A 13,585-nucleotide genomic window follows, 5' to 3' on the forward strand; every position below is an offset into this window, starting at 1 on the left:
TACAAACACCGCAATCTCGTGATCAATCCAAATAAACTCATTCTACAGTATTCTCCAATCTATAAGGCCATCAACCGACTTGATTCCAATATCATTTTGTAACAATATAGAATCTCATTAAAAAAAAAAAGCTAGTTGAAGGTATATGTTGCCGCTAAAATCTGGATTGAGAGGACCGGATGAGCTGGTGAATGGCGAGTGGTCAATTGTGGTTGGGTTCAGATGAAGAGGTTTGCTAATAGTCTGACCTGAAAGCAAGAGAAAAACAATGCAGAAGATCGTCGAATTTTGTTTGGTGTGAGATTCTCCGATGTCTAAATTAGTTGATAATTTTGAGAAACAGTGGGGATTTGAGAGTAATGAAAGCAACAGTATTAGTGTGAGAGAGGGACCGTGCCTGAAGATTTTTCGGATATAGATTATATAGAGTAAAGATTATTACCGAGTAATACGTACGTGCATCTTAATTGTTCGGTTACGTACGTTACTGAGCTTAACTTAATTATTAACTAAAACTTACTAATCACTAATAGACAATGAAACGGCAATTATATTCCCCATTTTTCATATATACACTCTGCCGAGCTCTCTAGCCACTTCATGTTAAAACAATGTATGTACGTATCCACTTGTGAAAAAGTATAATGTAATCTCATCAGTAAAGAAAAAGAACGGAAGAGGTAGAGGTACAGGTTTTGTCGTCAAAGACTATGAGTTCAGACTTATGGCGGCAAGGGATCAATGGATTTTTGATATCTCGGTGATAGGTGCCGAGTTCAGAGTCGCCTGAAAGGGTACCTTTTTTGCCCATCGGATATTGGGTGCGGATGGACTTATTTTTGCAGGCGACTCGGCCACGATAATCGACTGGGTCTGAGGTTGGGGGCGTGCAGATGAGGATAGGTCGCTGCTCTTCGACATTCGCAGACTATTGCAGGAATGTGATGGTCATCAGATCACACATACCTACAGAGAAGCAAATGGAGCAGCTGATTGGGTTGCATCCTATGCGGCCCACCATTCTGGTAGATTTGTATGGAGAGACCGGGACAAAGTACCGAGTTTTTTATCTGTTTTGTTATTTTTTGATTTTGCTGGCTGCATCCATATCCGTAGGATGTGAACTACTATTGTACCCAAAAAAAAAAAAAAAAGAAGAGGGTGATAGAAATAAATAGAGTAGTTAGAGTAACATCAAGGAGGGAGGAGATTTCCCTCCTGGCTGCCCGGTAGCTGCTGCAATATTCTTTTACGGAAACCGATATGGATAATTTTTAGCAAAAAAAAAAAACCCGATATGGATAAAGATAGAAAGGTGATGCCTTCGCTAGTTCTCGGCCCTATCCAATGACTGACTAAATTGTCCTGTAGTGGGAAAGGGCTTATCTCGCACACTGATGCAACTAATGGGCTGAGGGCCCACTGGACTCTGCTCCCGGCCCCTGTGGCCCTCGTTTCACCCATGATCATATACAGATTACCCCCTATTGACGATTTGGACTCTTAACACACACATGCCAGCCCAAATATAAGATTGAGACAGGAATCTTTTGTCTTGAAGCTAGTCAGGGATCTAACATCAATATATCGTTTTGTGCATTAACGTGAATCCTATACTAGAAAGGTTATACTTCAACGGGACAGCAGAAACGGTCTCTGTTATTCAGGATCAGGGGGGTTGGATTCTTGCAGTTGGTGCATTGTTGTTGTTATTGTTGTTGTTTTAAAAAAATAGATAAATCATATATATATCTAATACGAGTACATAAAAAAAAATAGAAAATAAAATATTACGAAAAGAAAGAAAACCAATGCCATAGTTGGTTTACAATATGCCACCGGAGTGCTGTGTCCCATAGGATGCGACCCAATCTACCACCTTATTTGGCTTTCGCTAAATATGAGTGGCGTGGAAAGCGGCGCAATCCGTGCTCAAATCGTGGATGTCCTGTTGAAGTGGGTGTTCACAACCTGCATCAGGCTAATTGTGAATTCATTTAATCATCGTAGCTGAATCGTCTTTCAGGTAAATGAACTCAACTATCAGGATGAGCCTTCAATGGCTGATGCTCTCCTAGGCAACCTCAACTCAGCCCTAGAAACAAAGGTGCCAAAGATGTGGCTGCCTCCTGCCGTTATCAGTCTAAAATTAGGATCTCTAATCACAAATTCTGCACCTCTACTACTGTCGTTATGGACCATATTGTCATAAAAATTTATCTTTGGAAAGCTTGGAACGGAAGGCTCTCGTATAATGGTAATGGTTTGGGTCGCTGCCGCACGAGTGGAACAAAAGTCTCAAGTATCTATTGCTATCTCAGGCTGTCCAAATGGAGAGGGGTTGAATAATCTCCGCCATTTAGAGCATGGCTCTTTCCATAATGTGTCTCGGGTTCTGCCTTCTCCCCCTGAATGCCCAGGCGTTCCTCTCAAGTGTGTTTCCTTTTTTTTTCTTTTCTTTTTTTTATTCTGCTGAAATAGATGTATCATAACAACTAAAAAAGTCTGAATTGAAGAATCCTTCCTTCAATGAAGGAGGTTCTCTCCAAGAACTTTTTTATTAATATGTCAAAAGCGTGTGTTTCGTTTTTTTTTTTTTTTGCTAATGCGGGTGGATCAGACCTGACGGGACCGGATACACCCAATAAAGTCAAAAAATAGAATACCTCGGAGTGCCAAAGGCAACTCCCCATCACCACTCCATAAGGTGCCTCCGGAGTGACCGCACCGGGGGCATTCCGTTCTCGTACCACACACACAAAAGAACAGAACAGAAACGTCACCACAAAACAGAGAAAAACATCCATAAACAGCACCTACTGCTGCTGAGATTGGATACCCTCCTCCTAGTCATCCTGCTACTACTGGTGGGCTCCGTTGCCACAGGTATCCCTATCATGCTTCTTGATGTTGAGGCTATTGGCTGCCTAACTTGGTACTTGAAATTACTGCTTGTCAGTCTTCTAAATTGCAAGTAACAGTTCCTCCATCTAAATTATACACAAAACGCAACTGCTTGCGTTGCTGATAGCTATTGTGTGAATGCTTGCAGTGCAATCCCTTCCCTCGATCAGTGGAATGATTTGGTAATGTAAATTAAGGTTGCATGTCGTAAGGTGTTTAGAGTCCTACAGTTCGTCTCAGCAATTCTAGCTGGTAGATCATCAGCGTATGTAACGCCTCCGGCCTCCATAACCATGACTCTTCCACACATAAGTTTGAAAGCAACGCTCCACTTCACATTACATCCCAACGGTAAACTACAAATTATTTTTATTTTAGCATACCAGATTGCAGGTTATTTAACTTCTCTTAAACAACAGAACCGGATACAAGAAACCTCTGCTGCGGTATCATAACGTCCGTGCTACAAAACTAACATGGAGGCACACCACACTGACCCTTGTTGTTTTTTGAGAAGGAAAAGACAGAGAAACAAAGGTATGCGAAATCTGAAAATAGAAATAAAAAAAGTAAATGAAAAAGTTGATACGATGCAGCAACGGGGTTTTTTTATTCACCGCCAGTGCATTACATTTATAGTGCAAAAGTAAAACTGAAAAGAGAGTGGATCACAAGATTTACGATAACAAACCATGACTTGTGATGCGCTAACAATATCCTAGAGACTAGGACTTATTGACTGAAAACAAATATCTGTTATTGACCAGAAACTAAATTTAGAAAACTTAACACGTGGATTTGCAGTCGTGAAGCATATTCTTAACACTCCTCCTTGCTTTAGGCACTGCAAATTCCAATTCTCTTCCTTAGTAACTCAAACTTGCAAACTGGAAGTGGCTTTGTGAACAAATCTGCTAGCTGATCTTCAGACTTGCAGTAAACTAAATTTACTTCTCCAGATTGCTGCACCTCCCTTAAGAAGTAAAGCTGGATGTTGAAGTGTTTCATTTTCCCATGAAATACTGGATTTCGAGAAATTGCAATTGCTGCTTGATTATCAACAAAAATCTGAGTAATATCATTTTGCTCCATGTGTAGATCAGATAGTATTTTCTTCATCCATAAAGCTTGGTTTGCTGCTGCACTTGCTGCAATAAACTCTGCTTCTGCAGTGGATTGTGCTACAATCTCTTGTTTCTTTGAACACCATGAGAAAACACCTGAGCCTAGGCTGAAACAGTATCCTGAAGTACTTTTCATATCATCTACAGAACCAGCCTAATATCACTATCTGAAAATCCACACATCTTGAAGTTTTGACACTTCTGAAACTTAACACCACAATCAACAGTACCCTTGATAAACCTTAATACTCTTTTTGCTGCTCTTAAATGCACTTCACTAGCACAAGGCATAAATCGAGATAAAAGACTTACAACAAATAAAATATCAGGTCTTGTTGCTGTAAGATACATTAAGCAACCAATCAAGCTTCTATAATAGCCTTCATCAACTTTATCAGCACCATCTTCTTTGCTCAGCTTCTGATTTTAACCCATTGGCGTGTTTGTTGCTTTGCATTCCTCCATCTGAAATTTCTTCAAAATTTCCTTCGCATACTTCTTCTGACAGATAAATACTTCATTTTGGCTTTGTTGGACCTCCATACCAAGAAAGTAAGTCATAAGGCCAAGGTCTGTCATCTCAAAGACCTGCATCATCTCTTGTTTAAACTCTTCAACCATTTGTACATTATCTCCTATTACCAAAAGGTCATCAACATAAAGGGACACAATGAGAACATAACTACCCTTTTGTTTAACATAAAGAGTAGCTTCAGATAAGCTTCTTGTGAAGCCTAAGCTTAGCAAATGTTCATCTATCCTGCTGTACCAGGCTTTTGGGGCTTGCTTTAAGCCATAAAAGGCCTTTTTAAGCAAATAGACCTTATCCTCTTCACCTTGCACCACAAATCCTTCTGGCTGCTCCACATATATTTCTTCTTGCAAACACTATTTAGAAAAGCTGATTTGACATCTAGCTGAAACACTTTCCAGCCCTTTTGTGCTACTAAAGCTAACAACAATCTGATTGTGTCTAATCTAGCAACTGGAGCAAAAGTTTCAGAATAATCAACACCAAAAATTTGAGCAAACCCCTTAACAACAATTTTTGCTTTGTATTTGTTGATGGAGTTATCATCATTTAGCTTTGTTCGGTACACCCATTTTACTCCAATGATTTTTCTGCCTTCTGGTTTGTGGACTAATTCCCAAGTTTTATTCTTGTGAATCATTGACATCTCCTCCTCCGTAGCTTTCTTCCACTTTGGATCTTTAAGAGCTTCTTCATGGCCAGCAGGTTCGCATAATGCCACATTACATCTTTGATAAATGTCTGAAAGTGGGCTTATTCCTCTAACTAGAGGATCATCTTCCAATTCATTTTGCCATTGCTCCGTTGTCTCCTCTTCAAGAGAATTGCTTATAAATTCTTGTGAAGGTCTGCTTGTTCCTTGCAAATTTTTCCAGTTCCATTGCTCATCCTCATTGAAGTGAACATCTCTAGTAATCACCATTTTTTCTGTTTGAGGGTGATATACTTTGTAGGCTTTAGAAACTGTGCTATAGCCCACAAAGATGCCTGGAATTGCATTTTTGTCAAGTTTGTCCCTCTTGACCTGTGGAATATGGACAAAACACAAACAACCAAATACTTTAAGAAAGCTTAATGAAGGTATATACCCATACCAAGCTTCAAATGGAGTTTTGTCTTCAACGGCTACACTTGGAAGCCGATTTTGCAGAAATACTGCTGTGTTGGCTGTCTCTGCCCAGAAACGTTTTGGCAAATCCTTCTCATGTAGCATGCATCTGGCCATCTTCATGACGTATCTATTCTTTTTTTCACTAACTCCATTTTGCTGTGGAGTGTAAGGAGCAGTGAGCTGATGTTCAATGCCAGCTTCATCGCAAAACAAATTAAATTCTGCTGAGGCGTACTCCTTTCCATTATCAGACATTAAAATCTGAATTTTGCAGCAACTTTGCTTTTCCACCATCTTCTTGAACTTTCAGAATACTCCAGCCACTTCAGGCTTGAACTTTAGGAAAAAAATCAACACATTCTTGTAAAATCATCAATGAAAAAAATGTAATACCGGCTACCTTGAAGTGATGGTGTTTTTTGAGGTCCTCCCAATCTGTATGAACTAGTTGCAGCTTCTGTGATGCTCTCCAGGATGATTTAGGAAATGGTTTCCTACTTTGTTTTCAAAATTGACAAGCATGACAATTTGGCAAGTGATCAACCAGAGCTGGTAAACCTCTTATCACTTCATCTTTCTTCATCTTTAGCATTCGTTGAAGATGACAATGCCCAAGCCTTTTGTGCCAGACTTCGGTGATGTTGATATTGGTAGAATAAGCTGTGTGCTCCTCCTGTGTTGGATCAAATGAGAAGCTTGTACCTCTCATTTTAACATGCAAGATCTCCTTTCCAGCGGCATCATGGATACGACAATACAAGTTTTCAAAGGACACCTTAAATCCTTTTTCTATTAACTGGCCAACACCCAGCAACTTTTGATCAATATCAGGTACATAAAGAACATCTGAAATTGTTTTTGTACCTGAGCTAGTTATTATTGCAATGGTTCCTCTTCTTTTTACTGCAATATAACCACCATTTCCTATCCTGACTTTCGTCATTGCGGTAGGCTTTAACTCCTTAAAAAGAGTTCTGTCAAACGTCATGTGGTTTGTACAACCACTATCAATTAACCAACATTCTGAGGAGACCTTTGTAGAAAAACAAGTGGCCACAAACATCTGATCTTCTTCTTCTTGATCAGCTACTTGAGCATCTTCTTCCTTTTTCTGAAATTTGCTTTTGCAAATCACAGCTTCATGTCCAAGCTGATTGCATTTGCTACACTTTGCATCGGGCCTCTTCCAACACTTGAATGGAGGATGACCCATTTTACCACAGTGTTTGCAAGGAGGGTAGTTTTCATTTGAGCTTCCACCTTTGCTTTGAGTGTGGTTGCTTGAACTGTTCCCAGAACTTGAGACTTGTTTCTTCTTTTTATTGTGTCTCTGGACATGCTGGTGTTTAACTGACAAGGCTCCTTCAACAGTAGAATCTTGTCTCATAAGCCTCCGTTGCTCTTGAGCCTGCAAAGCATTCAACAGTTCTACCAAGGTAATCTTGGACAGATCTTTAGTATTTTCCAAGGTGGTTATCGAGGCTTCATATTTTTCAGGCACTGTAACAAGAATTTTTTCTACAATTCTTGAATCATCAAATTTAGTGCCAAGAAGCCTTACCTTGTCGGCAATGCCAAGCAATCAGTTTGAATATTCTTTGATTGTCTCAGCATCTTTCATCTTTTGCAGCTCAAATCCCCTTATTAGATTAAGCACTTGCATACCTCGCATCCGTTCATCACCTGCGTATTCCTTCTTCAGATACTCCCAAATTTCTTTTGCTGATTTGAAAGTCATGATCCTCGTAAAAAATGTTGTTGAGACACCAGCAAATAGCACTGCTTTGGCCTTCAATTTTCTGGTTTTCTTCTCTTTGTGGCTTTTGATCTGAGCGACCGTCGGGATGTTCGGCAGCAGAGCGACTTCGTAATCTTCTTGGACAACTTCCCATAGATCTAAAGCCTCCAGATAAGTTTCCATTCTAACAGCCCAGAGCTGGAAGTTTTCTCCGTCGAAAACAGGAGGAGCAGCTTGAGAGAAATTGGAGAAACTTGTTTCAACTTCCATGGTTGCTCACAAGTCCCGTAAGAAATAATGGCTTTGATACCAAATTGTTGTTTTTTGAGAAGGAAAAGACAGAGAAACAAAGGTATATGAAATCTGAAAATAGAAATAGAAAAAGTAAATGAAAAAGTTGATACGATGCAGGGGTTTTTTTATTCACCACCAGTGCATTACATTATAGTGCAAAAGTAAAACTGAAAAGAGAGTGGATCACAAGATTTACGGTAACAAACCATGACTTGTGATGCGCTAACAATATCTTAGAGACTAGGACTTACTGATTGAAAACAAACATCTGTTATTGATCAGAAACTAAATTTAGAAACTTTAACACGTAGATTTGCAGTCGTGAAGCATATTCTTAAACCTGATTCTGAGGCCGGAAGGGGGACTTACTCTGTTTTCATAGTTCAAGGAAAGCTTCCATCGATTCTAAGACTCTCTATGAAGCGTTTCTCCTTGCTAGCGTCGGCTGAGAGGTAGTTGAGAAAATCCCAAAAACTGCTCTCTTTGTATTTTTTGGGCCGTTGCTCATCTAGCAGCTCTTTGGCGACTTCGACCTTTTCATCCATAGAAAGACTGTGGATGCTGGCTATCGAAAACCTTTGCTTCTCAGTGTTCAGAAGTGCCCTGTGGACCACGCTTTTGTATAGGCCATTGCTGATCAGCACCTGTAGGTAGTCGCCAATAAGGACATGTAGGAATCCTAGGACCTGTGGGACTTCTCTCCAGGCCTCGCCATTGCTCCCCATGACCTGAAGGCCTTGACAAGTCTGGAGCAAGATGGTTAAAAAGCCATAATCAGAATGAGGAACCAATCCAACCATGACACCGGGCTGGGACGACTTTGGGTAGCAGTTGATGGCCAGCAGTTTCATTCCTTCTTCAAGTTTGTCGTTCAGATACCCCTGACCCAATCCCAGGCTTTCCAGTATGGCATCCATCAGTTGAATGGCTAATCTTCTGCTTTCGATTGCATACTGTCCCATTTTTTCCCTGATCAAGGTACTAAACTTTCAACAATTGGAAACATGCCAAGAGGTCATTATGGCTGTATTTTGTTGATTACCTTCTAATGAATGAAGCTACAGAAAATTATAACATATCTCTGCTGTGATTTGCCAAGGGAGAAAAGGATGAAAATTGTGCACGACTGGGTTGTGGTTGGCATACCTGTAGCTTTGTGGGTCTAGCGGCCAGAACTGGACCCACTTACTGAGAGGATGAGCATAGTGTTTTAGGAATTCTCTCGTCTTGCTGATACCATCCCCTGAGCATGTCTCATACCTCACAGGATTCATGATGTCATCTTATGCAAATGCTTCTTTTGCTTCCTTGGGCATTTCGAAAAACCCGGAAGCTTCTTCGAGAGCGCCCATGACTGATGTGTCAATACCATGGTTTATGACCTGCAAAAAGATTAAATTCTATATTCCTACACGTATACCATGAATATTTCTTTACCATTCTGCCTCCTCTGTTTTACCTTTCTTGTTTATTCGCGCTTCTTGCAAGAACTAACATAAAGATAAAGATGCACATATTTCTGTCGTATATTTGTCCAAATAAATCAAACGACTCTGGAGAGTTCTTGGCATTGAAAAACACTTTTTTTCCCCCTTGTTGTTCGTGTGTTTGTGTGGACCGATACGTCGAGTTGGGTCGATTTGACGTAGCCTGGCTTAACTGCTGCAACACGAGACCATACACAGTTCAGGAGGAACGAATCCGTCGTCCCGGTCTCAGGTGGTCAAACTGCGTTTGCGTTGCTTAACTCGGTCCAAGCAACGTCCGGCCTTTGGGTTGTGCCCATTGGTGTCAGAATGGTAATGTAAACTATGTTAATTATTCGAATTGTATTCTCATGCATGGATTTGTCTCTCCTACGTCGTCTCTAGAGAGAATAGAGGTACGTTAGAATGCAGTCACAGAGTAGGAATGCTCGATGGTTTATTAAGAACCCTTATATATATATATATATATATATATATATATATATATAGAGAGAGAGAGAGAGAGAGAGAGAGAGAGAGAGAGAGAGAGAGAAACAAGGCAACTAATTATAGTACAATAACATAAAAGAAGAGGACATTTGTAGCTTATTAACCTGGAAACAGCCCAGTTTCCGGCAAGCCTTCCCTATGTCTTCGATAACACGAGATCTGCCCGCGGAGTTTTGGTTCAAGTGGCCGAGATCGACCACTGGCAATGGCTCCAGTCGCTTTGCCGCAAGCTGCGAACGAATGCTGGGTCCTTGGCCGCACAGCCTTTCCACTAGAGTGTTTTTTTTATAGTAAATGCGGCAATTCATATAGCTTTAGCTTGAGTACATCCTGCCAAATCGCGGGAAAGTAAAGAGTATAAAGGAGAGGGAATCTCTCCTATAGATGTCCACAGAAAATCTTCGGAGTGCCGGACGATGAAGGAGGCAACCCAGTCTGCTACCCTGTTCGCCTTCCGAAAAACATGTGCTACCCGCAGACCACCCATCTCCTGAGCCAGCCTACGGGTCTCTCTGATGAGAGGATGGCCATCACCATATCTATCCACATCTCGAATCCCGCCAATCACCATAGAAGAATCCCCCTCAAAGTACACCCTCTCGGCTCCAAGAGACCTCCTCGCATATGACAACCCCTCCCATACAGCCCGAAGTTCTGCTCCTACAACAGTGATCCCAGGTGTGCGCCGACCCCCAGCTGCTACTAGCCTACCAAAGGAGTCTCTGATCATAAATCCGACACCTCCATTTATACCATCCACCGATCTACTACTATAGAAGTTCACTTTGAGATGACCAAGGGGTGGGGGCACTTAAGAAACAACGGTGAACCTAGGCGCTAGAATAGTGGAAAGAGTGCCCCAGATGTCCCTGGCCATCTCAGTAGTGAACAACGCGGTAGTTACGGTGACATCCCTCGCATGCAATACAGCTCTATCCACCAGCAGCCTCAGAAGCGACCTTCTACCCTCAAATATGCCGGCATTCCTGTCCAACCAGATATGGTAGGCCAGGTATGCTCTGAGGATCCCCCTCCCAGAATCTGGAACTCCTCAAAGAAACTCTCAGCAAGTGGATCAAATCCTATGCCGACTCCACCCCATGGGGCAGAGGTGTAGGTGACCAACTCTATATCTCCCTCGACCTGGGGCACTGCAGAAGTGCATGATCAATAGTCTCCTCACTCTCCGTACACACCTCACAGAACTGGGTGACCCACACTCCTCGCCGAGCTAGCAAGCTCCTGGTTGGTAGGCACCCCCATGCCATCTTCCAGATGAAGAGCGGCACACGCGGATGAACCCGCATCCTCCAAATCCATCCTCCCTCAATCTGCCGAGCTGGCTCCCTACTGTACAAAGCATGGAGATCCCTAGCTCGTACCCGCATCCGACCAGACGACATCCATACTAACCTATCAGACTCCTTCTGGGCTGGTACCGGAAGAGCCAGAACCAACTCTGCCAATTGCTTCTCAAAAGCCTCCCGAATCAGCCCAGCTCTCCACTGACCCCCAATAGGGTCCAGCAAGTCCCAAACTCTATATCCACTCAGCCTCGCTGAGTCTACCATGGTCAACAAACAACTAATCAGCTGCTTAGTCACCCTACTATCCTCCAAAACATTGATAGACCTTCCATCCCCTATAGCCCATCTGACCTTCGAAAGCACCAACATGGCTCTGGCACACATCTCTCTCCAGACTGGTGAGTGGTGACGGCCCGCTCGTGACCCAGGCAGCAAAGGGCCATACTTGGCCCTCATCAACGAGGACCACATGCTGTCGGGCTCTAGCATAAATCTAGCTACATGACGTGCTACTAGAGCCTCCCGCCTCACCACCAGTGACTACACCCCCAATCCTCCCAAGCTGATCGGCTGGCACACAATCTCCCATGCCAATAAATGGATCCCGCCTCTACCACTACTCCTTCCCCAGATGAAGTTCCTAAAGATCTGCGCAAGTGTCTTCAGAAACATCACTGGAATGAAAGAGTTGGATAGAAAGTAAGTGGGGATCGCTGTAAGAACAGACCGAACCAAGGTAATCCTCTCCATCATCGATAAAGTGTGCATCTGCCATCCCTCCAACCGCTGCCTGATGCTAAGCTTTAGAGAGGAGCAATCACTGCTACGTAGCCGCTAACCTGAGAGTAGAATCCCCAGATATCTCAATGTGCCTTCCTACTCACCCATCCTCAAAATCTCCAGAATAGAGTTTTTCACTGCCACTATAGTCTTCGGGCTGAAGCAAATAGCTGATTTAGAAAGATTGACACACTGACCTGACACTGCACAATAGTCCGAAGGATCCTACTAATGACCCTTGCATCCTGTCAAGATGCCCGGGCTAGCAATAAGCAATCATCGGCGAACAGCATGTGAGAAATCGGAGTAGCCCCCTCTGCTGGCCTGTAAGCCTCTAACTCATGTGTGGACACAGCATATCTGAGAGCTCTCGAAAGTGCATCTGCATAGATAATGAATAGCAGGGAAGAGAGGGGACACCCCTGTCGCAGTCCTCTAGTCGACTCAAAGAAACGAGATGGCGATCCGTTCACCAAAAGAGCAAAAGAGGGGCCCCAAACGCAACCCATGACCCAGTTGATCCATCCCTCAGGTAAGCCAAACCCCTGCAAAGACTGCTGCACAAAATCCCATCTCATCCTGTCGTAGGCCCTCTTCATATCAAGCTTGATCCCCATCAAGTTCCTCCTCCTTGGGGCCCTACGGAGGTCAAACATAAACTCCTGGACAATAAGCACATTGTTAGTGATACTCTGCCCTCCCACAAAAGCCCATTGCTCCGAGCTAATCAACCTCAAAAAAATGTCCCTCAACCTAGCGGCAAGTATCTTCGTTGTAGCCTTGTACAAGATCATGCACATGCTAATCGGGTGGAAGTGGCCCGGCTCAGTAGCATCCTAACGCTTCGGTATCAGTGTGATGAAAGTCCTCTGCCACTCAGTAGACAGTGTAACTGTACTAAACAACTGCTATATAGCTGCTATCACATCCTGTCCCACAATAGTCCAATACCTATGAAAGAACAACGGAGGAAAACCGTCCGGCCCTGGAGCCTTGTCCCCCTCAAGGGATCAGATCGTCTCCCTAATATTCCTCTTCGGTACCGGACTGATCAGTGCCGCAGCCTCCTCCTCCGTCACCCCTGCCAGAGGCATCGAAATGTCCACTAGGGCTAAACCCCTTGTCTCCTCCGTGCATCTAGCCCTGAAGAAGCTCTCCAAGATCCTCGGAATCCTATCCAGATCCTCCAACGGCTGCCCATCCTCACCTCTGATGATTCTAATTTTGTTCTGATGCCTCCTGATCACTATCGTCTGATGGAAAAATCTAGTATTCCGATCCCCCTCCAAAATCTATTGTACCCTCAACTTATATCTCCAAAGTATCTCTTGCTGTCTAAGAAGAGAGTCATGCAATGCCAAATGCGATCTGAGCTCCCCCACCTCCTCCTTCGATAAACCTCCGCTCTGGACCTGCTGAGCCTATAGTCTAGTAATGGCCTCCTCTGAATCCTCAATCCCCCTGAAGATGTTCCCTACCTCCTCACGATTCCACCTCCTTAGCCTTCTCGTCAGTTCCAGCCTCCAGAATATCCGGTACATAGCATCCCCCCTGATTGGTACTCTCCATGCCTCCCTAACCATCTTCCAGGACCTCGGGTAGCAAAGCCAAAACTTCTCAAATCTAAAAGGGGAAGAGACAGGGATAAGTGCCTCAGTACTCACCAGTAATGGGCAGTGGTCCGATTCTATCCTTGGCAGATGTCTAACATGATGATCTGGAAAACACTGGACCCACCCACCAGTGGCACAAACTCTGTATAGCTCTCCCATATTCGTGCCCATCCCAGTTGATTATTGCACCACGTGAACTGCGGGCC

General features: G+C 43.3%; 1 protein-coding gene and 1 pseudogene across 1 annotated transcript; both read right to left on the bottom strand.

Moving 5' to 3' along the window:
• Window positions 1–6,176: 6,176 nt before the first annotated feature.
• Window positions 6,177–7,679, bottom strand: LOC149752743 (uncharacterized). Its single transcript, XM_089925717.1, has 2 exons — window positions 7,337–7,679; window positions 6,177–7,171 (listed from the first exon to the last, which is right to left on the bottom strand). The coding sequence occupies exons 1-2, from the start codon at window positions 7,677–7,679 to the stop codon at window positions 6,177–6,179; spliced, it is 1,338 nt and encodes a 445-aa protein (XP_089781843.1).
• Window positions 7,680–8,015: 336 nt separating this feature from the next.
• Window positions 8,016–11,247, bottom strand: LOC103715823 (flavanone 3-dioxygenase 3-like; annotated as a pseudogene).
• Between the last annotated feature and the right edge of the window lie 2,338 nt (window positions 11,248–13,585).

The sequence above is a fragment of the Phoenix dactylifera genome, chromosome 10 (genome assembly GCF_051530095.1).
Source record: "Phoenix dactylifera cultivar Ajwa chromosome 10, Ajwa_hap1_PhDact_Kaust_v1.1, whole genome shotgun sequence".
Taxonomy (NCBI): domain Eukaryota; kingdom Viridiplantae; phylum Streptophyta; class Magnoliopsida; order Arecales; family Arecaceae; genus Phoenix; species Phoenix dactylifera.